This window comes from Loxodonta africana, chromosome 5 (assembly GCF_030014295.1).
Source record: "Loxodonta africana isolate mLoxAfr1 chromosome 5, mLoxAfr1.hap2, whole genome shotgun sequence".
NCBI lineage: Eukaryota > Metazoa > Chordata > Mammalia > Proboscidea > Elephantidae > Loxodonta > Loxodonta africana.
Window position 1 is genome coordinate 158,312,117 of NC_087346.1, and position 27,002 is coordinate 158,339,118.

At 48.5% G+C, this 27,002-nt stretch overlaps 1 protein-coding gene across 3 annotated transcripts; it reads right to left on the reverse strand.

Annotated features, from left to right (window-relative positions):
* Positions 1–2,735: 2,735 nt before the first annotated feature.
* Positions 2,736–26,779, reverse strand: TNIP2 (TNFAIP3 interacting protein 2). Of its 3 annotated transcripts, none has more exons than XM_064286159.1 (6): positions 26,486–26,779; positions 15,184–15,444; positions 11,733–11,822; positions 11,081–11,326; positions 10,810–10,929; positions 2,736–9,452 (listed from the first exon to the last, which is right to left on the reverse strand). In XM_064286159.1, exons 1-6 carry the CDS (start codon positions 26,759–26,761, stop codon positions 9,201–9,203), a joined length of 1,245 nt encoding a protein of 414 aa, XP_064142229.1. In that variant the 5' UTR covers positions 26,762–26,779; the 3' UTR covers positions 2,736–9,200. The 3 variants fall into 3 exon arrangements, with proteins under 3 accessions (XP_064142229.1, XP_064142228.1, XP_064142227.1); XM_064286158.1 differs by having other exon boundaries at positions 2,737–9,452; positions 11,060–11,326; positions 26,504–26,779; XM_064286157.1 differs by having other exon boundaries at positions 2,738–9,452; positions 11,060–11,326.
* Between the last annotated feature and the right edge of the window lie 223 nt (positions 26,780–27,002).

Here is a 27,002-nt window from a genome sequence, read left to right on the forward strand (position 1 = left end):
CTATCTTTCTATTACTGATTTATGGTTTAATTTCATTGTGGTCAGAGAACACAACTTCCTTGATTTCAATTCTTTGGAATTTGCTATGACTTGCTTTATGGCCTCAAATATTGTCTTTTTTTGGTTAGTGTTCCATGTACACCTGAGAAGAACACATAGTTGGCTTTTGTTGTGTGTAATATTGTATGTATGTAAATTAGGTCCGGTAACTAATTTGCTAATTTAAAAAAAACATTGGGGTTTAAGTGAAAGTTTACAAATCAAGTCAGTCTCTCATACAAAAATTTGTATACACCTTGCTATATACTCCTAGTTGCCCTCCCTCTAATGAGACAGCACACTCCTACCCTCCACTTTCTTATTTTCGTGTCCATTCAGCCAGCTCCCGACCCCCTCTGCCTTCTCATCTCCTCTCCAGACAGGAGGTACCCACATACTCTCATGTGTCTACTTCATTCAAGAAGCTCACTCTTCACCAGTATCATTTTCTATCCCATAGTCCAGTTCAATCTCTGTCTGAAGAGTTGGCTTTGGGAATGGTTCCTGTCTTGAGCTAACAGAAGGTCTGGGGACCATGACCTCTGGGGTTCTTTTAGTCTCAGTCAGACCATTAAGTCTGGTCTTTTTAAGAGAATTTGAGGTCTGCATCCCACTACTCTCCTGCTGCCTCAGGCGTTCTCTGTTTTGTTCCCTGTCAGGGCAGTCATTGGTTGTAGCGAGGCACCATCTGGTTCTTCTGGACTCAGGCTGATGTAGTCCCTGGTTATGTGGCCCTTTCTGTCTCTTAGGCTCATAATTACCTTGTGTCTTTGGTGTTCTTCATTCTCCTTTGCTCCAGGTGGGTTGAGGTCAATTGATGCATCTTAGATGGCCACTTCCTAGCATTTAAGAGGCCAGATGCCACTCTCCAAAGTGGAATGCAGGATGTTTTCTTAATAGATTTTATTATGCCAATTGAACTAGATGTCCCGTGAAACCATGGTCCCCAAACCCCCACCCCTGCTACGCTGGCCTTCGAAGCATTCAGTTTATTCAGGAAACTTCTTTGCTTTTGGTTTAGTCCAGTTGTGCTGACCTCTCCTGTATTGTGTGTTGTCTTTCCCTTCACCTAAATAGTTCTTATCTACTATCTGATTAATGAAAACCCCTCTCCTTCCCTCCATCCCCATTCTTGTAACATCAAAGAATATGTTCTTCTTTGTTTAAACTATTTTTTGAGTTCTTATAATAGTGGTCTCATACAATATTTGTCCTTTTGCAAGTGACTAATTTCACTCAGCATAATGCCTTCCAGATTCCTCCATGTTATGAAATGTTTCACAGATTCATAGTTGTTGTTTATTGATGCATGGTATTCCATTGTGTGAATATACCATAATTTATTTATCCATTCATCTGTTGATAGGCACCTTGGTTGCTTCCATCTTTTTGCTGTTGTAAACAGTGCTGCAGTGAACATGGGTGTGCATATATCTGTTCGTGTAAAGGCTCTTATTTCTCTAAGATATATTCCAAGGAGTGGGATTGCTGGGTCGTATGGTAGTTCTATTTCTACTTTTTTAAAGCACCAAATTGATTCCCAAAATGATTGTACCATTTTACATTCCCACCAGCAGTGTATAAGTGTTCCAGTTTCTCCACAACCTCTCCAACATTTATTATTTTGTGTTTTTTGGATTAACACCAGCCTTGTTGGAGTGAGATGGAATCTCATTGTAGTTTTGATTTGCATTTCTCTAATGGCTAATGATCGTGAGCATTTCCTCATGTATCTGTTAGCTACCTGAATGTTTTCTTTAGTGAAGTGCCTGTTCATATCCTTTACCCGTTTTTTAATTGGATTATTTGTCTTTTTGTTGTTGAGTTTTTGCAGTATGATGTAGATTTTAGAGATCAGAAGCTGATCAGAAATGTCATAGCTAAAAACTTTTTCCCAGTCTGTAGGTAATCTTTTTTACTTTCTTGGTGAAGTCTTTGGATGAGCGTTAAGTGTTTGATTTTTAGGAGCTCCCAGTTATCTAGTTTCTCTTCTGCATTGTTAGTAATGTTTTGTATACTGTTTATGCCATGTATTAGGGCTCCTAGCATTGTCCCTATTTTTTCTTCCATGATCTTTATCGTTTTGGATTTTATATTTAGGTCTTTGATCCATTTTCAGTTAGTTTTTGTGCATGATGTAAGGTATGGGTCTTTTTTCATTTTTTTGCAGATGGATATCCAGGTATGCCAGCACCATTTGTTAAAGAGGCTGTCTTTTCCCCATTTAACTGACTTTGGGCCTTTGTCCAATATCAGCTGCTCATATGTGGATGGATTTATGTTTGGATTCTCCATTCTGTTCCATTGGTTTATGTATCTGTTGTTGTACCAGTACCAGGCTGTTTTGACTACTGTGGCAGTATGATAGGTCTAAAATCAGGTAGAGTGAGGCCTCCCACTTTGTTCTTCTTTTTCAGTAATGCTTTACTTATCTGGGGCCTCTTTCCCTTCCATATGAAGTTGGTGATTTGTTTCTCCAACTCATTAAAAAATGTAGTTGGAATTTGGATTGGAATTGCATTGTATCTATAGATCACTTTTGGTAGAACAGACATTTTTATAATGTTAAGTCTTTCCATTCATGAGCAAGGTATGTTTTTCCACTTATGTAGGTCTCTTTTGGTTTCTTGCAGTAGTGTCTTGTAGTTTTCTTTGTTTAGGTCTTTTACATTTCTGGCAATATTTATTTCTAAGTATTTTATGTTCTTGGAGGCTACTGTAAATGGTATTGATTTGGTGATTTCCTCTTCGATGTTCTTTTTGTTGGTGTTGAGGAATCCAACTGATCTTTGTATGTTTATCTTGTATCCTTATACTCTGCTGAACTCTTCTATTAGTTTCAGTAGTTTTCTGGAGGATTCCTTGGGGTTTTCTGTGTATAAGATCATGTCATCTGGAAATAGAGATACTTTGACTTCTTCCTTGCCAATCTGGATGCCCTTTATTTCTTTATCTAGCCTAATTGCTCTGGCTAGGACCTCCAGCACAACGTTGAATAAGAGTGGTGATAAAGGGCATCTTTGTCTGGTTCCTGATCTCAACGGGAATGCTTTCAGACGCTCTCCATTTAGGATGATGTTGTGGCTTTGTATAAATGCCCTTTATTATGCTGAGGAATTTTCCTTCTACTCCTATTGTGCTGAGAGTTTTTTATCATGAATTGGTGTTGAACTTTCTCAAATGCCTTTTCTGCATCAATTGATAAGATCATGTGGTTCTTGTCTTTTGTTGTATTTATATGATGGATTACATTAATTGTTTTTCTAATGTTGAACCATCCTTGCATACCTGGTATGAATCCAACTGGTCATGGTGAATTATTTTTTTGATATGTTGTTGAATTCTATTGGCTAAACTTTTGTTGAGGATTTCTGCATCTAAGTTCATGAGGGATATAGGTCTCTAATTTTCTTTTTTTTGTGGTGTCTTTATCTGGATTTGGTATTATGGATATGCTGGCTTCACAGAATGAGTTTGGGAATATACCGTCCTTTTCTATGCTCTGAAATACCTTTAGTAGTAGTGGTGTTAACTCTTCTCTGAAAGTTTGGGAGAACTCTGTGGTGAAGCTGTCTGGGCCACGGCTTTCTTTTTGTTGGGAGTTTTTTAATTACTTTTTCACTCTCTTCTTTTGTTATGGGTTTATTTAGTTGTTCTACCTCTGTTTGCATTAGTTTAGGTAGGTAGTGTGTTTCTAGAAATCCATCCATTTCTTCTAGGTTTTCAAATTTGTTAGAGTAGAATTTTTCGTGGTAACCCGATATGATTCTTTTCATTTTCATTTGGGTCTGTTGTAATATCGCCCATCTGATTTCTTATTTGGGTTATTTGCTTCCCCTCCTGTTTTTCTTTTGTCAGTTTGGCCAGTGGTTTATCAATTTTGTTAATTTTTTCAGCAAACCAGCTTTCGGTTTTGTTAACTCTTTCAATTGTATAGCTGTTCTCTATTTCATTTAATTCAGCTCTTTTTTATTATTTGCTTTCTTCTGGTGCCTGAGGGTTTCTTTTGTTGCTCTCTATTTGATCAAGTTGTAGGGATAGTTCTTTGATTTTGGCCCTTTCTTCTCTTTGGATGTGTGCATTTATTAATATAAATTGATCTCTGAGCACTGTCATGGATTTAACTCAAAAATATATTTTGTCAGCAATTAGTGTTGCCACTCCTGTTCTTTTTCGATTGTTGTTTGCTTGATATATTTTTTTCCATCCTTTGAATTTTTTTTTTGAATTTTAGTTTGTGTCTCTAAGTCTAAGGTGTGTCTCTTGTAGGCAGCATATAGACAGATCGTGTTTTTTTATCCAGTCTGAGACTCTCTTTCTCTTTCTTGGTCCATTTAGTCCATTTACATTCAGTGTAATTATGGATAGGTATGTTGCTGTCATTTTGATGTCTTTTTTTGTGTGTTGTTTACAGTTTCCTTTTCCCACTTAATTTTTTGCGCTGAGTACTTTGTTTATATATTGTCTTTTCCTCTTATTCGTTGTTTTTGTTTCTGCTGAGTCTCAATTTTTTTCTTGTATTTTGTTTTGATGAGTAGGATTGTTAGTCTCCTTCGTAGTTACCTTAATATTTACTGCTATTTTTCTAAGTTTAAACCTAACTTTTATTTCTTTATATCACCTTGTCTTTCTTTCGATATTCAAGACCTATGACTACATTTCTTAGTCCCTCTTTATTATTTTAATGTTGTCTTCTTTTACATACCATCTCTGTTTCCCTGTTTTCAACTTTGTCTTATTTTATTTTTGTGATTTCCTTGTCTGGGTTGACATCTGATTGCTCTGTCCAGTGTTCTAGTCTTAGGTTGATATCTGATATTATTGAGAACTCCCTTTATTATTTCTTGTAGTTTTGGTTTGGTTTTTACGAATTCCCTAAACTTCTGTTTATCTAGAAATGTCCTAGTTTTGCCTTCATATTTGAGAGACAGTTTTGCTGAATATATGATTCTTGGCTGGCAATTTTTTTCCTTCAATGTTTTTATATAAGTCATCCCATTGCCTTCTTGCCTGCATGGTTTCTGCTGAGTAGTCCGAGCTTATTCTTATTGACTGTCCTTTGTAGGTGACTTTTCGTTTATCCCTAGTTGCTCTTAAAATTCTCTATCTTTGGTTTTGGCAAGTTTGATTATAATATGTCTTGGTGACTTTCTTTTAAAATCTACCTTATGTGGAGTTTGATGAGCACGTTGGATAGATATCTTTTCATCTTTCACGGTATCAGGGAAGTTTTCTCCCAACAAATCTTCAACAATTCTCTGTAATCCCTCCCTGCTCTGGGACTCCAATCAGTCGTAGGTTATTTCACTTGATGGAATCCCACATGATTCTTAGGTTTTCTTCATTTTTTTAAATTCTTTTATCTGATTTTTCTTCAAATGTACTGGTGCCAAGTGCTCTATCTTCAATCTCACCAATTCTGCCTTCCACTTGCTCAATTCTGCTCCTCTGACTTTCTACTGAGTTGTCTAATTCTGTAATTTTATTGTTAAATCTTCTGAATTTTTTATTGCTATTTCTCTATGGATTCTTGCAGCTTATTAAATTTTTCATTTTGTTTTTGAATAACCTTTTTAGTTTCTTCAACTGCTTTATCCATGTGGTCCTTGGCTTGTTCTGCGTATTGCCTGATCTCCTTCCTGATCTCGTTCCTGATGTCTCGAAGAGTTCTGTATATTAATCTTTTGTATTCTGCATCCAGTAATTCCAGGAAAGCACCTTCATCCAGACGATCCCTTGATTCTTTGTTTTGAGAGTTTGTTGAAGCAATCATGGTCTGTTTCTTTATGTGATTTGATATTGACTCTTGTCTCTGAGCCATCTATAAGTTATTGTATTATTTTATGTGTACTTACTGTATCCTAGCTTCTTGCTTTGTTTTGTTTTGATATGCCCAAATAGGTTGCTTGAGTGAGCTAGGTTGATAATTTTCTTTTGAAGCTCTAACCCCGTCACCAGATGGCTAGAACTGTTATCAGGTATATCACCCTAGGAGTCCATTCACTTTTCTTGTATGGATTCAGCTCAGGTGTCCAGGTAGTTCGTCATCAAGTGTGTGGTGCAGGCTCTGTCCTACAGTATTAGAGGGGCAGGGGGGCTGACAACCATCCCCTGAGTGTCTGTGAGGAAAGTGTGTCCCTGTTCCCTAGAGCACACAGATGGGTGCGTTCTGCAGGCGGGCCATGGGCACCCAGTGCTTTTGGTTGTAAGGACTGGGAAGTACCAGTTATCCTTGGGCCCCATCACAGGTGGCTGGGTGACCTGAGTGGAGCCACCAGTACTTAGGCCCCTGATGTGGGTAGGTGAGGGCCCTGTTTAATAGGCAAAGCGGTATCAAACATCAAACACCTCTCCACCGCACAGCTGAAATAGTTGCAGTCTGCCAACAAGGGCCTATTCTCCTGAAATAGGCCCACACAGGTCCATGGAGGGGGGAAAGATACTCAAAGTCCATGGTCTGTCCATCCTTGGACAGGCGCTCCTTGTCCTGAGCTCCCTAGGTTAGTGGAGCCAGCAGATTATCTTTTTCCCCAATTGTGAATTTGTTCCTTCTTCAAGGCTGGGAGAATGGCTCAGGACAAGCAGCAGCACCTATCTCAGGCCCAGGGAAATCGACAGCCACTGAAGCCAGCTTGGGGCTGGGGGCACAGTGAAATATATGCAAGTTCTTAGCTTTTGCCGAGCGCTGTTCTTCTCTGGTTCTAGAGTTGTGAGTAGGCTGTGTGGCTGGCTATTTCTCCCTGAAGAAACTGTGCCCGAATGCTACCACCAGCCCACTGCAGCGACTCCTGGGAATGGTGCCTGAGGGTTCATGGTGATTCAGGTCCAGCAACTCCTATCCACTTCTGAACTGTCTCTCCTTCCCCCTGCTGCTCAGTCCATTTTCTAACTTTGCCTTTGATGTGCAGGGCTCCTAGCTTGTCGTAAATATAATCATTTTAGTTGTTTTTTCAGGTCTTTGTTGTAAGAGGGTTCACCAGAGGCATCTGACTACTCTGCCACCTCCGTTAATTATTTTGTTTAAGTTCTCTATATCCTTACTGAATTTTTTCCTGCTTCTTCTGTTACTGAGAGAAGTATGTTAAAATCTCCAGTCGTACACTTTATTTCTCCTTTTGCTTTAAGCAGTATTATCAGCTCTATACAAATTTAGGAATGTTATATATTCCTGGTAAGTTTACCTTCTTACTGTTATGCGGTATCTTATTGCTAGTAATATTTTTTCTTGAAGTCCATTCTGCCTGATAATCATGTACCCACTCCCATTTTCTTGGTTAGTGTTGGCATGGACTGTATTTTTTTCATCATTTCCATCCTGTGTCCTTATATATTTAAAGTGCATCTTTTGAATGAGTATATAGTTGGGTCTTTTTTGTTTTTACCCAAGCTGACAATCTCTGTCTTTATATTGGAGTGTTTGGTCCATTTATATTTAATGTAATTACTGATATAGTTGGGTTTGTCTACCATCTTGCCATTTCTTTTCTCTTTGTCTCATCTCTTCTTTATTCCTTTATTTCTCCTACCTCGCCTTGCTTTGGATTAATAAAAAATGTATATCATTAAATATTTTTACTATTAGGTTTTTAATTAAATATTTTTATTATTGCTTTAGTGGTTACCCTACAGATTGCAATGTTTCCTTAATTCATTACAGTCCACCTTAAAACAATGCAAGAATTTTTCCACTGTGCCAGCCACCATGGGGGTCTCCAACCAGATGGCCTAGAGTCCCCAACCTCAGCCAAGTAGAACTGCCCCTCCCCAGCAGCATCTGCCCCACAGTCTTGGGGACCTCAAAAGCCGCAGCCTCCCCATGCTTCTGCTGTCATCCTAATGATGTGGACAGTGACTCCTGCTGACACTGTAGGATGGAATGTCATCACTAGGATGTCACCTTGAGCTAGCACCAGCGAGTGCCAGGGAGGGATGGACCATGATCTGGAGCAAATGGGGGAGGGGGCATGAGCTCACCATCAGGCCATTGGACACTCAGGTCCCTCAGAAGCTGAGAAGCACTGTTCTCCTCCCTATCTTCCCTTCATGGCCCGGCTGGGATGGACACAGGCCAGCCCTGGGATCCTGGGCTGACACCTGGTCCCCGTTCCAATAGCTGCATCCTAACCCTGCACCAGCCCATGACCCTCCAGATGCAGTTTCTGATATGGTTTCCCAAAGTCCAGGACCACTTACAAGGTGAACCTATGTTCAACTGTCCCCAAATTTTTTTAAACTGCCTGGAGTGAAGGTCATGAGATAAGGAGTTTGCTGGCTCCATTGGTTGATAATAGCAAAAAGCCTAAATACCAAGTCCTCTGCCCCAAATGCCCAGGCAGTCCATCCATGCCACCCGAAGGCAAGGCTGGTGGCCCACATTGCCTGTCACGGCCTCCTGGGCAGGTGGGCGAGCCCTGTTCCCAGGGAAAATACTGCGGCCTCTGCAGCCCAGTCACATGACGAGGATGTTTTATTACAAAAGTGAAGGGGCATAAACGTGCTTTAACTTTTGGACATATGGCAGGCACACCTGCCTGTAGCACTCTTAGCACAGACGAGGTGGCCAAGGCTGTCCCACCTGCTCCCATGTCCCCATGTGTCCTGCAGACAGGCTGGGCCTCCACTCTGGGACCTTGCATGTCCGTGGGGTAGGGCTGTCACACAGGGTGGCTCATGGTCCTGCCCCACAGTTCCCAGGCACAAACTCAATCCAGCCCCCTAACTGCAAGAGACTGAGGCTGGGGACTGCTTCCCACCTTCACACCGTGGGCAGCTTCCCCAGAACTGGCCAGTTCCAGGAGTCCCGGCCCCACTTCTGGTCAAGACTCAGGTCTTGATGGAGCGCCATCCATTGTATGCTGAACACACCCACACTGCACAGGGCGGCCATGCTCAGCCAACACAGGTGGGGGTGGCCTGGAGGGCGCATGAGTACGTGGAGGGCAAGCAGGCACAGGTAGGGGTGGCCTAGAGGATTTGGAGGGTGCACAGGCACACAGGGCGCGTGGGCACAGGAGTTGCTGGCCTGGAGGACGAAGATCGGGCACAGGCACGGCCCGCCTGGAGGACGGAGGGTGTGAGCACAGGCATGGCGGGCCTGGAGGACAGAGGGCACAGACACAGGTGTGGCTGGCCTGGAGGACGGAGAGCAGGCACAGGTGGGCTCACTGGCAGCACTCGACCATGTGCCTGAGCAGCTCCTCGCCCTGCTCGTCGCTGAAGTGCTGTTGGCAGTGGGGGCACTGAAGGTCCCCCTGGCCCCTGGGGTCTGTGACAGGGCACCCACCCTCTGCAGGGGGCTCCAGCCGGGAGTAACTCGGCCTCTGGTCCCTGGGCACTGCCGGCTCCAGGGCGTCCGTCCCCAAGTACTTAGAAGCACTGCTCCCAAGGTGAGTCCGGCCTGGCTCCCAGGGGTCCTAGAAGAGAGGCAAGGACCACTGACTGGCTGGGCAGGGGGCAGGATGCCACTGGGGCTCCAACTACGGACACGCTCCACCTGCATCCCTGCGGCCCAGAGCCCAGAGCATGGAAGTGCTAGTTGGTGACACAGATTCTATGTATCTGATGAAGTCATGCATATGCGCTGTGAGCTCCTGAGGGCAGGATAGCCCGTGTGGGACCCCCCCACCCCACTGTGGGGGACAGTGCTCAGGTGGGGCCAGGCAGACTCCTGCCAACCCTGCCCTGCACCTCCCCACAGGGGGAGCCCTCGGCACTGCCCTGGTGCTGACTGCCACCTGCACCCACGGTCCCGGTGTCCCAGCATGGTCAGCGCCCCACCCGTGGGCCACATGCACACCAGACGCTCCACGAGTACTCAAGGATGCCTGTCAGCACCCGCAACCCTGCTGCAGGCCGAGCCTGACCGTGGCACCCAGGGAGTTGGCTGGGACCCTCCTGGCTCTGCTTGCTGCCCTGGCCTGAGCCATGAGAGGCCACTGACACCTGCTCCTGACCAGCCCGTTACAGCCTCCATCCAAGGCTGCGGCCTCCTGGTGACCACAGAGGCCAGAGACCGCACCGTCCAGTCCTGGGTCCCCACCCGGAGGCTGGGATAGCACCGAGGACACGCCCAAGCCTGGCTGGGTTTCCAATCCTCCTGGGGACACATGGAGGACGCCCATCCAAGGTGTGCAGTCCTGCCAGGGGAGTGGGGGGGGGGTGGGCAGGGCTCTGGGTGGAGCCACCCCTGGGGTGGGACGGGCACCTCCTGTGAGCCTGGAGGCCTGGGAAACACAGGCTCACCACGATCCCCACCCCTTCACTCACAAGAAAAGACGGCTGCTGGTCTGGGCCCCCTCCTATGGGCTTCTGTTCCAGGGCAGGGAAGGACTCAAGAGGACCAGCGGGGATCGTCCCCGTGGGGAGAGGGGAAGCACACACCTGACCCAGAGCCACAGTCTGCTTGGTCCCTTGCACCAGTTCCCCCGGGAGATGCCCACACGGTAGGGACAGCCCCGATCCTTGGGCTCCATGTGCCGGCCGTGGGCGAGGTTAGTGAGTGGCTGGGGCCTCAGTGTCCTCACTGAGCGTCGGGGTAGCCAGAACTGGGTGCAGCACAGACACCTCTCCACCCACACCCCACCTTGCCCACCCTATCCCCAGGTAAGTACTTGGGACACGCAGGTGCGGGTGGCAGATGAGGCTGATAGCTCAGGGGGCCCTCCCAACACCCTCACCTGCCACAGGCCAGGGTCTGGCTCACTCGGAAAGGCTCGAAACGCAGGGGAAGAAAACCAGAAGGGAGCGTGCATGCCAACACAAAGGACCCACCTGTGTCCTGGGCACCTGGCGCTGCAGGCAGGCCACCATGTCCCAGAGCTCCTGGAACCTGCTCTGAGCTCGCTCCCGGTCCGCCCGCTCTGATGAGAAGTCATCCTTGTACACGAGGATCTACAGGGAGACCAGACAGTGGGTCCTACCACAACCACCGCAGCGTCTGCTCAGGCAGGGACGCATCGAGCCCCTCCTGCCCCCGCCCCCAGCCGGGGTGTCCAGCCATGCCCCCTCGGCCCCCCCAGACCTGCTGTTCCAGCATCTGTACCCGCTCCAGCGCAGCATCCCGGGCCTCCTGAGCACCTGCCAGCTCCCGCCGGGCCGCCGCACAGTCGCCGAGCGTCTCTTCCAGCTGACGGTTGAGCCTAGAAATCTCCTTTTTCAGGAGCCCGGCTGGAGAGGGCCCCTCGGGCTGGCGCAGGGTCTGCAGCCCCCGAAGCTGAGCCCGCAGCCCCTGCACATACTCGTCCCGGCTGGCATCATACCGCTGCCACTTGGCGTTAAGGTCCTCCACCTGGGGGGCAGCCGCAGTCAGCACCGACCCAGGGCCCCCCACGGGACGAGGGGACGGGCAGGTCCCCTCTCAGTGGGCGCTGCCCCACTTTGCTCTGCACAGAGGTCCCCAAGTTCACAGGGTGGCTCCTGACACCATGATGACCCCCACAGCAACGCTCTCAAATCCAAGCTAATCCACTGTGACTGCCCCCCGCCCCGACAACTCCGCTCCTCCAGCAGGGCCTGCGCCTCATTCCACCACAGGAATGCGTGTTGAGGTTGCAGGGTGTGTGTTCACACAGCCAGGAAGGTCGGTCCCCCAGGACTGTGCAGACCTGCCAGAAGGGCACCCCTGGAGTAAAGCAGACGCCTACTGCACCTGGTGAGGGTGGACCTTCTTCTCAGATGAAATGGGGGAGACTCACGTAAGTGATCTTCGCCTTCAACTGCCGGTTTTCTTCCCGTAACTGCTCAACCTCGGCCTGGATAGCAGCGTCCCTGCTGGTGTGCTCTGGCTGCAGGAAGAGGGGCAGAGGAGACACTGTATCACCACGCTTGGCCGTGCGTGCCCCAGAGAACAGCGTGGGGCACAAGTCATCCCCCAGCCTGGAGGCTGGGGCCTGGTGTCTCCAGTGCACCCGGCACGGGGGCAGGCCATTGTTCCTCTGAGCTGAGAGGATGAACCTGCTGCTGCCCAGTCCAGGGGGAGGTGGCCTCAGGTGTCACCCTATGACCACTCGCCCCTGCCTGGCCCAGGGGAGGGTCTCTGAGTCACAAACTTGGTGACACTATCTCTGTCCCACTGTACCACCCATGGGAGCTATTTGTCTTTTAAACATTCCAAGTTTAAACATCCTAAGGAGCCCTGGTGGCACAGTGGTTAAGAGTTTGGCTGCTAACCAAAAGGTCGGCAGTTTGAATCCACCAGCCGCTCTTTGGATGCCCTACGGGGCAACTCTACTCTGTCCTACAGCATCGCTATGAGTTGGAATCGACTCGTCAGCAACGAGTTTTAAGGCCACAAAGGAGTCCCTGGGTGGTACAATGGTTAACGCACTCAGCTGCTGCTAACTGAAAGGTCAATGGTTCAAACCCGCCAGCCGCTCTGAGGAAGAAAGACCTGGCAATCTGTTCCCATAGTGATTATAACCTAGGAAACCCTATGGGGCAGTTCCACTCTGTAACATATGGAGCCACGATGAGTCAGAACTGACTGGATGGCACCCAACAGCAAGGCCATAAGGAGTCCCTGGGTAGGACAAAGGTGAACATCCATGGCTGCTAATGGAAAGGTTGGAGGTTTGAGTCCACCCAGAGGCACCTTGGAAGAAAGGCCTGGCAATCTATTTCCGAAAAATCAGCCACTGAAAACCCTATGGGCCACCATGGGTTGGATCGACTGGATGACAACTGGCAGGGCAGTAATGGTTACAGGCACTAGCACCCCAGGTGTAATAAAATCTTCTCTTTTTGAGACAAGCCTGTCTTCTTCCAAGCCCACAACACTGTCCTGTTTGCAGACAGGAGTGTCAACAGTGGTAGTTTTTGTGCACAGCAAACTAACCTGTGCCGAGTGGCGAAATTGGAGGACCGCGTCCTATAAACCACATCCTAAGCCAGTCGCCACAACAGGGCGCAGGCCTAACCAAAAACCGTTCCGTGAAATGTGTGCACCCTAGAAATCCAGCAGACAGCAGTTTGGCAGACTGTCTGCTGCTGACATTAATTCTGAGAATTCCCCTTGAAGGACAGAGGAAGCAGGTCCTGACCGGCCATCCCCTGGGGACTCAGGACAGAGGAAGCAGGTCCTGACCAGCTGTCCTCTGGGGACTCAGGACACAGGAAGCAGGTGCTAACTGGCTATCCCCGTAGGTCCTGACTGGCTGCCCCCTGGGGGCTCAGGACACAGGAAGCAGGTCCTGACCAGCTGTCCCCTGGGGGCTCAGGACACAGGAAGCAGGTCCTGACCGGCCATCCCCATAGGTCCTGACCGGCTGCCCCCTGGGGACTCAGGACACAGGAAGCAGGTCCTAACTGGCCATCCCCGTAGGTCCTGACCGGCTGTCCTCTGGGGGCTCAGGACAGAGGAAGCAGGTCCTGACCGGCTGTCCCCTGGGGGCTCAGGACACAGGAGGCAGGTCCTGACCGGCTGTCCCCTGGGGGCTCAGGACACAGGAAGCAGGTCCTAACTGGCCATCCCCGTAGGTCCTGACTGGCTGCCCCCTGGGGGCTCAGGACAGAGGAAGCAGGTCCTGACCAGCTGCCCCTGGGGCTCGGCCTATCCAGGGCTGAGGAGAGAGGTGACCTGGAGACTGCCGTGGGGGCTCCATTCCCCCCATGCATGCCCCCACTCCCCTATGTCTGCTGCAGGTGCACCCGCAAGTGGGTCCATGTAGAAATCCTACAGGGAAGGGCACAACGACTCAGAATGAGCAGGACGTCCTCTCTCCCAGGCAGCTGCCTTCTTTCTGGTTTCTGAAGCAAACTGTCCCTCCTGAGGCTCCCTTTTCACAGAACCCGTCACACTGAGCCTGGGGACCCCACTGACAGGCAGAGGACTTTCTGACAAGCAGAGGCATGTGGCTGCTCCCACATCTTGTCAGAGGGCTGGTCTCTGTGGGGGCCCAGGAGGCTGTCCCAGGAGGGCCATGGCCCCCACCTGACCCTCCTCCTGCCTCCTCCTTGGAGGCCTAACCCAGACAACCATGAACCCACTGGCAGGCTGGAGTGAGGGCTAATGGACAAACAGACAGATGGAAGATGCCTGGCTTGGCTCACAGAGGCCCTACCCACCCCCTGCTCTTCCTGCTCCCAACACCCCAGCCCAGGAACCCCCTGGTCTCTTGGGAGCCCCCTGCCCCCAACAACGGCTCTACCCTATACAATTCCCTTTGATGACCGCCCCCCTCCACTAGGCCACCTACAGCATATGGCCCAAACCCACCTGTCCTGGTGCCCAGCTGGCAGGCCGCTATGCACATTCCACAGCTCCCACAGTGCCCAGCCCTGCCTGTCAGCGCCATTGGACACACAGGGGCGTCTCTGCCCTCCGTGTGGCTGATGAAGGAGTGAGGCCTGGAGGAGCATCGAGGCCACGGCCAGCCAGGTCTGCTCAGACACCGGGAACACAGAGGAGCAGTGTGCCGCCTGGCAGCTGCACATTGAAGACTCGGAGGCGCTGCCCTCCCAGTGGCCTCACTGGCCCTGCCTCAGTCTCCTCATCAACCGCCCCCAGCCCTCCCTTCTCACCAGTCAAGGCTGAGGAGACCGAGGAGACCAGGGTGCCCCTGGCGTGGGACCGGGCAGCCTGATGGGGTGGAGCGGGCCCTCCCTTCCTCCTGCATGGCGCCTGTTCCTCCTTCTGCCCCCACAGCTGACTCACGTCACTGAGGACCATATGGTCCCTGTGTCCGTGCAGCGATCTGAGTAAGCACGGGCGAGAAGGAGCAGGTCCCGGGCACCACTCATTCCTGCTGTTGTGCCCGACTGTGCCCCCAAATACATGCTGGAATCCTACCCCTAGACCTGTGGGTGTGATTCTGTTTGGGAATAGGGACTTCTTTATTATGTTAACCAGGCCATATCAGTGTCAGGTGGGTCCTAAACCTAATCACTTCTGAGACATAAAAGGTGCAGTCAGACACAGAAGCAAGTCCAAACGGGAGAAGACAGATGCCACATAACCATCTCTGAGGAGCAGAGGAAGGGTGGAAGAGACAGGGTCTACCCCAGGGCAGGCACGGAGAGAGCCTCCCCTAGAGCCCGTGCCCTGAATTCCGACTTCTAGCCTCTCCGACTGTGAGAAAATTAATTTCTTTAAAGCCACCCACCTGTGGTAGTTCTGTAACAGCTGCGCTAGGAAACCAAGCCACTCACCTCTTTGGGGGTCTCTGCGCCCCTGCCTTCCCGCTGCCTCTCCTCCAGACACTGGGCCAGCTGCTGGCACATGTGGGCGGTGGCAGCCAGCGTCCTCCGAAGCTGGTGGGCCTCGCTGGCCAGGGAGCGGCACAGCACGTCACTGGTGGCCCAGGCACGCGCCTGCAGAGCTCGCTCCTCCTCCCTGGCGCACAGTGGCTCCCTCAGCGCCTGCGTCTTCCTCTCCTTCTCCTCCAGCCGCTCATTCAGCCTCTTGATCTCCTATGCGGAAGTTCAAAACTCCAGGTTATTTGATGACAAGAAGCAACATCAGAAAAACACGTTTCTACCGAGAGAGAACACCCTGCATGGTGGTCCCGCCGCCAGACAGCACGCGGGCTCGTTCTGAAGTCCGCTTTTGGACCAGTAATGAACTTTGGAGATTTTCAACCTATGGTGTTCTCTCCTGAAACATCATCCAAAATTTTATTTTCACGAGCAGGGTCCTAGTTTCAGATTTTACGTCATAAATTGCCGACTGCCAATTCCAAACACTGCTCTGATAAGACAGCGAGAAGCCCCACCCCGATAACTTCTTTAAGGAGAAAAAAGTCTTTAGAATTACAATTTGTTTCATACGCAACCTGAAATTCGTGCTCTCCTGTTTCCAAAGAAAACCAACCAAAAAGCTAGTTGCTGTCAAGTCGACTCTGTCTCCTGGCGACCCCAAGTGTGTCAGAGTAGAACCGTCCTCCATAGGGTTTTCAATGGGTGATTTTTCAGAAGTAAATCGCCAGGCCTTTCTTCCAAGGTGCCTCTGGGTGGACTCAAACCTCCAGTCTTTGGGTATCAAACATTTGCAACACTCAGGGACTCTTAGAAAAACCATTGCTGTTGAGTTGATTCCAACTCAGAGTGACCGTACAGGACAGAGGAGAGCTGCCCCGCAGGGTTTCCAGGGCTGTAATCCTTACAGAAGCAGACTGCCACATCTTTCTCCCATGGAGTGGCTGCTGGGTTCAAACCACTGACCTTTCAGTTAGCAGCCGAGCCTCAACCGCTGTGCCACCAGCAGGGGCAGATTACCCAACAAGCAAGGTAAGCACATGCTTAGGGCATCAACAAATCAGGGCCATCAGTTGTCCAAAGCAAAGACCCGCAGATGCCGAGCAGACCAAACACAAGGAAAAGCGAGCGCCACAGCGGGAGGGAACCGGAGGGGCGCTAAATGAAACTCCTTCCAGCTCCTGTGGGTGAGAACGTGCCGGCGGAAATAAAGTCCACACAGGGTCACGAGGGCGCCCACACGCAGGGTCACGAGGGCGCCCACATGCAGGGTCACGAGGGCGCCCACACGCAGGGTCACGAGGGCGCCCACACGCAGGGTCACGAGGGTGCCCACACGAAGGCTGTTTAAGCTGTGGGGCCCCAACCACTTCCACACCTTTGCTGCCACCTGTCTCCACAGCCCCCTCCCGTGTAACTGAAACTCCTTATCTTGGCAGGTCTCTTGGGAGTACACTATTTCTTTCTAATAAACAAGAGGTGGACGTGGGCTGTCGAGTCTAACTCTTGCTACATTCACCCAGTATGCAGCTGGATCCAACATGAGCGCTTACTGCGCAAGGACGGATTACATGAATAGATAACATGTCTCTGATGCATCTTGAGAGAACCGTCTGGTGCATACCAGCCTGCTGATCCAGCACCTCCAGCCAGAAGGGCCAGCAATGCTCTTTGCCACGATATAAACACAAGGGTATGCGCTTGTGAACATCCTGGTAAATGATAAATGGGAACTGCCGCCCCAGGTGACACGCAAGAGCGAGGGAACTCAAACAAGTCAACAATTGCGATGAATTCAGTCGCGTTACTTTTTAACTGTATAGCATTTGTGTACAAAGTTATGTCCTAAGTTTTCTAAACAGTAACATTTGTAACTTTAAAATACGTTTGGCACACACATGAATGCAGTCTAGCATACATTTAATACCAACACAAGGAATAATTTCAGATAATACTAACATAGCAAACATCCAAAGTATACTTGGAAATATTAAATTTAACACGACAAGGTCTATTTATGTATCAAGAGAGTTTTGTTTTTATTATCTGTTGCACAGGACACAGTGCTTGATATTACTCTCTATATGCTAATAAATGAGGTATTAGGCACATTAAGACGACGCAAAATTCAATACTTACTTTTCATGCAAAATATGTTTGTTTTGCAACAATGACTATGTTACCAAATTCATCTTCCAAGAAAGCAACAAAGGGTGTTTATCAAAAAATTACATTTATATTTTATCAGAATATTTACATATCTCCATGTAAGGAAATTTATTATCTAAATAGAACAAAAATTATATAAATATATTTTATTTTCTGTTTCCTTTCAGACTTTCTTTTAAGAAATTGCTTGATACTGTTTTGACTCTCAAAGCAAACTTACTATTGGACAAGGGGTGCTCCTGGTACCTCAGTTACATACGTATCTCCAAATAATTCCACAAAGATATAAAATGTACAGCTTGTAAATTTTGTACATGACAATAATTCTATTTTCCTCTTCATTTTAGACCAGTCAGGCATAACCTCACAGGCAGTTCTCTCGCTGACCACGTAAGAACACACCAACGGCACTATCATCACGTGACTCGTGACCTATCTGGTCCTGTCCTGGCAAAGCCAACCAAAATGCCTTCAGATTGAGCACACTTGTATTTGTATCCCGCTCTTTGTGATGGTTCTCGCCTCCGTGGGATATCAGCAGTCGTCTAATGAACCGGGACGATGCAGCATCAAAGGAGGGAAAGTGAGTGTGCAAGTTTTTAAGTATTTTCAGATGAAAAACACTTGTGGAGCAGGGGCCTAGCAAGGGTAAGAGCCCCCAGGGGCAATCTCTAAATTGTGCCCCTAAATTGAGTGCCCAGGGGCAATCTCTAAGTTGCACCTCCCTCAGATTTTAAGATGAATAGATGTTGATAGCCGTGATGGAAACAAAAAGCCGAGTGCGGCCACAGCCTGCGTGTGATTTCCCGCAGCGCCTGCATCCCAGGTGGCAGGCAGGCTGACAGGTGGGCTCCAGGGGCGCCCGGGGCCACAGCGATGGTGGTGGTGGTGGCATCAGTCACGCCTCCAGGCCGGTGAATCATCCTGGCAGATGCCAAGAGCCGCGGCAGCAGACAGCAGCGCCACAACCTGGCTGAAGTGGGCACGGGCTTTCTGCTGCATAGTTTGGTCTTGGATGTATCTCTGGACCGTGTGGTGTCACTCCTTCTGACGGTGTCACCCAGTGAAGTCCGTACCCCAGCAACCGCCTAGTAACTCCACTGGTGCCTCGGAATTTCATTCTGCACCTCTCCTGGTGCCCCCATGGACTTGGCCACAGAGCAAGTACCCCTCTCTGCCCTCCTTGCTATGCCTCTGTCTTGGAGATCTTCAAAGGGCCCCCCAACAAACATCGTATGACAAACAAATGAAATTATTCCCGACTGCTTTGTAAGTACTATTTCTTTTGATTATCTCAGACCTGAAGAACAGAATTACGTGTTGCAAATCAATTATTTTTTTACTTACTAATTTTCAAATATTAAGTTTTGTCTCAGTTCAAATGTAAATTTTACAGAGGAGGGGCACCACCGACGGTCAGTTTTAGGGCTCTCACATCCCTTAATCTGGCCCTGGCCACTCGGGCTCCTTATAATGGCCTAGAACTCTGTCACAGATCCCAGATTACTGAGCACGCCTCCTGCTGGTGGACATTGGAGCTGCTTCCGGGATTTTGCTATCACAAAATGCCACATAACCCTTGGACTTGTACAAATATGCCCATAGTATACGGCACGGCTGGGGTTACCTTTGAGACACCAGGCCCCACGCTGGTCCTGGACCATCCCCACGTCTGCTAGGCAAGGGCGCTCCTGAGGCCCCTCCACCCAAGATTTCATGGTGTAAACCAGGAACAGGCCACAGCCCTCTAGGCGGGTAGCCCAGGGAACATTCTTCTCTCTCTGTATTTCTCTCTCACTCTCTCTGAATCCTTCAGGGCACTTTTTTTCATTGTTTTAAAAATATATATTACACAACATCTGCCAATTTAACATTTTTCATGTCAACAATTTGGTGACATCAATTACGTTAACCATGTTGTGTAACCCCCACCAATAATGGCTGCCGAATTTTCTGTCACCATAAACTCACTGATCCATAAATAATGACTCCCTCCAACCCGGTTTGATGTTGTTAGTTGTTACCGAGCAGAGCTGACTCCATGATGACTCACGGCGAACCCATGGGAGTCACAGTAGAATCGCTCCACAGGGTTTTCAAGGCTGTGAACTTTTGGAAGCAGATACCAGGCCTGTCTTCTGAGATGCCTCTGGGTGGGTTAAAACAGCCCACATTGCCGCTAGTAGTCAAGTGCTTAACTGTTCGCACCACCCAGGGACTCCCCTCGTAACCACTAATAAAATTTTTGTCTCTACATTTGCCGGTTCTAGATATTTCGTGTAAGTGAAATCATAAAATATTTGTCCTTTTGTGTCTGACTTATTTCACTCAGCATAACGTCTTAAAAGTTCATCCCTGTATGGCACGTGTCAGGAGTTCATTTCTCTTTGTGGCTGAGTACTATTACATTGTATGTCTAATGTCCACGCAATATGTCTAATGTCTACGCAACATTTTGCTTATCCATTCATATGTTGATGATATTGAGTTTTTCCATTGTCTCTCTCCACAGATGTAGTCGATTTGATTCCTATGCATTCCATCAGGTGAGGTCCACATATATAGTCACCATTTATGTTGGTGAAAAAAAGTATTTGCAATGAAGAAGTCATTGGTCTTGGCAAAATTCTATCATGCGATCTCCAGCATCATTTCTATCACCAAGGCCATATATTCCAACTACCGATCCTTCTTCTTTGTCTCCAACTTTTGCATTCCAATCACCAATAATTATCAATGCATCCTGACTGTATGTTCGATCGATTTCAGACGGCAGAAGTTGGTAAAAATCTTCAATTTCTTCATCTTTGGCCTTAGTGGTTGGTGAGTAAATCTGAATAACAGTCGCATTAACTGCTGTTTCTCATAGGTGTATGGATAGTATCCTATCACTGACAGCGTTGTACATCAGGATAGATCAATATCATCAGTCACAATAAGGCCAGGGGTCAACTGCAGAATAGACCATCAATTGCTCATATGCAAGTTCAAGTTGAAGCTGCAGAAAATTAGAACAAGTCCACAAGAGACAAAGTACAACCTTGAGTATATCCCACCTGTATTTAGAGACCATCTCAAGAATAGATTTGATGCGTTGAACACTAATGACCAAAGACCAGATGAGTTGTGGAATGACATCAAGGACATCATACACGAAGAAAGCAAGAGGTCACTGAAAAGACAGGAAGGAAGGAAAAGACCAGAATGGAGGTCAGAAGAGACGCTGAAACTTGCTCTTGAATGTTGAGTAGCAAGTGGAGGAAATGATCAAGTAAAAGAGCTGAACAGATGATTTCAAAGGGCAGCTCGAGAAGACAAAGTATTATAATGACATGCGCAAAGACCTCTATGGGGCAGTTCTACTCTGTCCTACAGGGTCGCTATGAGTCGGAATCGACTCGATGGTACTGGGTTTTTTGGGTAAAGACCTGGAGTTAGAAAACTAACAGGGAGTAACATGCTCAGTATTTTTCAAGCTGAAAGAACTGAAAAAAAAAAAATTCATTGAAGGATTCTACAGGAAAAATATTGAACAACGCAGAAAGCATCAAAAGAAGACAGAAGGGATACACAGAGTCACTGTACCAAAAAGAATTGGTCAATGTTCAGCCATTTCATAAGGCGGCATATGATCGGGAACCGATGGTACTGAAGGAAGAGGTCCAAGCTGCTCTGAAGGCATTGGGGAAAAACAAGGCTCCAGGAATTGACGGAATACAATTGAGATGTTTCAACAAACAGATGCAGCGCTGGAAGTGCTCACTCATCTATGCCAAGAAATATGGAAGACAGCTTCATGGCCAATTGACTGGAAAAGATCCATATTTCTGCCTATTCCAAAGAAAGGTAATCCATCTCAATGTGGGAACTATCGAACAAAATATCATTAATATCAAGCGCAAGTAAAATTTTGCTGAAGATCATTCAAAACGGCTGCAGCAGTACTTTGACAGGGAACTGCCAGAAATTCAGGCCAGATTCAGAAGAGGACATGGAAGCAGGGATGTCATTACTGATGTCAGGTGGGTCTTGGCTGAAAGCAGAGAATACCAGAAAGATGTTTACCTGTGTTTTATTCACTATGCAAAGGTGTTCAACTGTGTGGATCATAACAAGTTATAGAGAATGTTATAAAGAATGGGAATTCCAGAACACTTCATTGTGCTCATGAGGAACCTGTACACAGATCAAGAGGCGGTTGTTTGAACAGAACGAAGGGACACTGCATGGTTTAAAGTCAGGAAAGGTGTGCATCAGGGTTGTATCCTTTCACCATACTTATTCAATCTGTATGCTAAGGAAAATATCTGAGAAGCTGAACCCTATGAAGAAGAACAAGGCATCAGGATCAGACTAAGACTTATCAACAACCTGCATAATGCTGATGACACAACCCTACTTGCCGAAAGTGAAGAAGACTTGAGGCACTTACTGATGAAGATCAAAGACCACGGCCTTCAGTATGGATCACACCTCAACATAAAGAAAACAAAAATCCTCACAGCTGGACCAATAAGCAACATCGTGATAAATAGAAAAAATACTGAATTTGTCAAGGATTTCATTTCAGTTGGATCTACAATCAATGCCCATGGAAGCAGCAGTCAAGAAATTAAAAGACCCATTGCACTTGACAAATCTGCTACAAAGGACCTCTTTAAAGTGTTGAAAAGCAAAGATTTTTACCTGGAAGACTAAGGTGCGCCTGACCCAAGCACTGTTGTTTTCAGTTGCCTCATATGCATGTGAAAACTGGACAGTGAATAAGGAAGACCAAAGAAGAATTGATGCCTCTGAATTGTTGTGCTGGCGAAGAATATTGAATATACCATAGACTGCCAAAAGAATGAACAAATCTGTCTTGGAAGTACAGCCAGAATGCTCCTTAGAAGCAAAGATGGCCAGACTACAGCACCGAAAGCCAACTGCGTGAGATGGCAGGAAGGGCAGAGGAACTGAGGGCCACCTGCCTTTTCTCTCCCTTACAATCAGCTTCTACACATCAGCATGAACAGCTCGCTCATGTGGCGACTTGCTCAGTGACGACACACATCCTGCTTGGCTGGCTTCTTCCCTTGTGTCTTTGACTCCCCAAAGCCAAGGGAACAAAGGCAGGATGGCTGGGTGGCCAGCCAGGCGGCACGTCCTCCCTGGCAGCTGGAGCATCCTCTCTGGTGGCTCGCATGTCTTCATCCAGTGAGGGACAGAGCACAGGACACAGTAGCTCTTCAAGGACTATCCTAGAGTCCAGCTTTTCACACACAGAAACCACACACAAACTCAGCGACTGGGCGAACATGCCCCTCAAGAGCCTTAACAGCCTTGAGACAAGCCTTACAAACAAGGCCGAGCCATGACCTCCTTGGCCTCTGTCCACTCCTCCCTTCCTGGCCAGTCTTCAGTGTGCGTCCCCACAAGCCAGAGCTGTGCAGTAAGAGAATGGGGCCAGCGTGAATCATAACAGGGTACCGTCAATGGTGCCTTTGCCATGTACCAAGCACTTGGGCTGTGGCCTGGGGAAGCAGGAACGGGTGAGTGGGACAATATCTCCCACCAGGGTTTCCAAACGTGATACTAGTGATAGTGAAAGACACATTCCTGGATGGGGTGCTGTTTTTAGCTGCTATGTAGCTGCCCCTGGGGCCCTCATGGCACAGTGGTTAAGAGCCCAGGCTGCTAACCAAAAGGTTGGCAGTTCGAATCTACCAGGTGCTCCTTGGAAATCCTATGGGGCAGTTCTACTCTGTCCTATAGAGTCACTATGAGTCGGAATGGATTCAATGGCTACAGGTTTTTTTTTTTTTTTAGTTGCCCCTGACTCATGGTGACTCCATGCACAACAGAATGAAACAACGCTGCCCCACCCTGCACCATCCCCACGATGGGTCAAAGATCAGACCATGGGTCTCCATAGAATTTTCACCGGCTGATTTGACTTGAAAGAAGGTATTTGCAATGAAGAAGTCATTGGTCTTGCAAAATTCTATCATTCGATCTCTGGCATTGTTTCTATCACCAAGGCCATATTTTCCAACTACTGATCCTTCTTCTCTGTTTCCAACTTTCGCATTCCAATCGCGAGTAATTATCAATGCATCTTGATTGCATGTTCAATCAATTTCAGACTGAAGCAGCTGATAAAAATCTTCTATTTCTTCATCTTTGCCCCTAGTGGTTGGTGCTTAAATTTCAATAATAGTCTTATTAACTGGTCTTCCTTGTAGGCGCATGGATATTATCCTATCGCTGACAGCGTTGTACTTCAGGATAGATCTTGAAACGCTCTATTTGACGATGAATGCAACATCACTCCTCTTCGAGTTGTCATTCCCAGCATAGTAGACTATGTGATTGTCCGATTCAAAATGGCCAATACCAGTCCATTTCAGCTCACTAATGCCTATGATATCGATGTTTATGCATTCCATTTAATTTTTGATGATTTCGAATTTTCCTAGATACATACTTCATACATTCCAGGTTCCAATTATTAATGGATGTTTGCAGCTGTTTCTTCTCATTTTGAGTTGTGCCACATCAGCAAATGAAGGTCCCCAAAGCTTTACTCCATCCACGTCATTAAGATCGACTCTACTTTGAGGAGGCAGCTCTTTCCCAGTCATCTTTTGAGTGCCTTCCAACCTGGAGAGCTCATCTTCCAGCACTATATCAGACAATGTTCCGCTGCTATTCATAAGGTTTTCACTGGCTAATGCTTTTCAGTAGACTGCCGGGTCCTTCTTCCTAGTCTGTCTTAGTCTGGAAGCTCAGCTGAAACCTGTCCTCCATAGGTGACCCTGCTGGTATCTGAATATCGGTGGTACAGCTTCCAGCATCACAGCAACACACAAGCCCCCACAATATGACAAACTGACAGACACGTGGGCATATGATCAGGAACCAATGGTACTGAAGGAAGAAGTCCAAGCTGCTCTGAAGCACTGGTGAAAAACAAGGCTCCAGGAATTGATGGAATATCAGTTGAGATGTTTCAACAAACAGATGCAGCGCTGGAGGTGCTCACTCGTCTATGCCAAGAAATATGGAAGACAGTTTCCTGGCCAACTGACTGGAAGAGATCCATATTTATGCCTATTCCCAAGAAAGGTGATCCAACCAAATGCAGAAATTATAGAACAATATCATTAATATCACACACAAGCAAAATTTTGCTGAAGATCATTCAAAAACAGCTGCAGCAGTATATCAACAGGGAACTACCAGAAATTCAGGCCGGTTTCAGAAGAGGACGTGGAACCAGGGATATCATTGCTGATGTCAGATGGATCCTGGCTGAAAGCAGAGAATAGCAGAAGGATGTTTACCTATGTTTTATTGACTATGCAAAGGTATTTGACTGTGTGGATCATAACAAACTATGGATAACACTGCGAAGAATGGGAATTCCAGAACACTTAATTGTGCTCATGAGGAACCTTTACATAGATCAACAGGCAGTTGTTCAGACAGAACAAGGGGATACTGATCAGTTTAAAGTCAGGAAAGGTGTGCGTCAGCGTTGTATTCTTTCACCATACCTATTTAACCTGTATGCTGAACAAATAATACGAGAAGCTGGACTATATGAAGAAGAACGGGGCATCAGGATTGGAGGAAGACTCATTAACAACCTGCGTTATGCAGATGACACAACCTTGCTTGCTGAAAGTGAAGAGGACTTGAAGCACTTACTAATGAAGATCAAAGACCACAGCCTTCACCATGGATTACACCTCAACATAAAACAAAAATCCTCACAACTGGACCAATGAGCAACATCATGATAAATGGAGAAAAGATCGAAGTTGTCAAGGATTTCATTTTACTTGGATCCACAATCAACAGCCATGGAAGCAGCAGTCAAGAAATCAAAAGACGCATTGCATTGGGCAAATCTGGTGCAAAGGACCTCTTTAAAGTTTTGAAGAGCAAAGATGTCACCCTGAAGATTAAGGTGCGCCTGACTGAAGCCATGCTATTTTCAATCGCATCATATGCATGTGAAAGCTGGACAATGAATAAGAAAGACCGAAGAAGAGTTGACACCTTTGAATTGTGGTGTTGGCGAAGGATATTGATTATACCATGGACTGCCAAAACAACGAACAAATCTGTCTTGGACGAAGCGCGGCCAGAATGCTCCTTAGAGGCAAGGATGGCAAGACCGAGTCTTACATACTTTGGACATGTTGTCAGGAGGGATGAGTCCCTGGAAAAGGACATCATGCTTGGCAGAGTACAGGGGAAAAGAGGAAGACCCTCAACGAGGGGGACTGACACAGTGGCTGCAACAATGAGCTCAAGAATAGCAACGATTGTTAAGGATGGCGCAGGACGGGGCAGTGTTTCGTTCTGTTGTGCATGGGGTCGCTATGAGTCGGAACTGACTTACGGGCACCTAACAACAATTGACTTGATGGCAATGGTTTTGTCTGTTTTGGATTTTTGAAAGTAGATCTCCAGACCTTCCTTCCTAGCCCATCTTAGTCTGAAAGCTCCCCTGAAACCTGTTCAGCATCACAGTAACAGGCAGGTCTGCACTGACAGACGGGCCGTGGCTGCCCATGAGGTGCTCTGGCAGGCATGGAACCCGGGTCTCCTACACAGAAGGTGAGAGCTCTACCACTGAACCACCACTACAAATAACTGCTTTTCTCATATGACTTAGATAAGACTTAGTAACTTTCCCATATGCCCCCTTGTTAACCTACAAGACACAGAAACCCTGCTTCCCTGGCCTCACCTGTACTCCACCTGTAAAAAAAACCTCCTCGAATTCCGGCCCGCCCCTATCCCCACTCCTCAGGCCGGCTCCCCTCATCCCGCTCAACACTCCGGACCCCACCCCTCAACCCAGACCTCGCTTCTCATCCTGGACCCTGGCCCTCACCGGACCCCGACCCCGCCCCTCACCCCACCCCGCCCCTTACCTGACCCCGCCCCTTACCCCCACCCCCACGCCCACCACGACCCCCACCCCCACCCCGACCTCGCCCCTCACCCCACCCCGTCCCTCACGCCACCCCGCCCCCACCCCGCCCCTCGCCCCACCCCCACCCCGACCCCGCCCCTCGCCCCTCCCCCGCACCTGGCGCAGCGCAGCCACCTCCTCGCCGTCACCGCCCTCCTGCCCCCGCAGCTGCTCCCGGTAGCGCGCCACCTGCTCCAGCAGAGCATCCACCAGTGACGGCGCCGTGTCCGCCTCCTGCGCGGCCAGGCGGGCACGGAGGCGCTCGATGAGGGCGTCGCGGGCGACCAGCTGGTCCTGCAGGCGCCGCAGCCGCTGCCCCGCCTCGTGGTACAGGTTACAGAGCACCGAGGCCGCGCGCGGGACCCCCGCCTCCGCCTCCGCGCCCCCCCACATGGCGCCGAGCAGGGCGGCCGGGGCGCCGCCGCCGGGAACTTCCGCGCCGGCCGGGCGGCGGGCCGTGAGCTTTCCCGGAACTTTTCCCGTCGGCCCCGCCCCTCGAGGGCCCGGCCCCGCCCCCGCCGAGGCCGGCCCCGCCCCTGCTGACGGCTCGGCACTGCCGAGACCGGCCCCGCCCCTGCTGACAGCCGCGCCCCTGCTGGCAGCCCCGCCCCTGTTCTCTGGCCACACCCCTGAC

Bases quoted from the DNA above. Each gene is read 5' to 3' on its own strand.
- TNIP2 (XM_064286157.1), bottom strand. From the start codon at position 26,761: ATGTGGGGGGGCGCGGAGGCGGAGGCGGGGGTCCCGCGCGCGGCCTCG. The intron at 15,445-26,485 runs GTGCGGGGGAGG...ACTTCCGCATAG, and splicing joins AGGTGGCTGCGCTGCGCCAG to GAGATCAAGAGGCTGAATGA. The intron at 10,930-11,059 runs GTCTGGGGGGGC...GTCTCCCTGTAG, and splicing joins TACAGATGCTGGAACAGCAG to ATCCTCGTGTACAAGGATGA.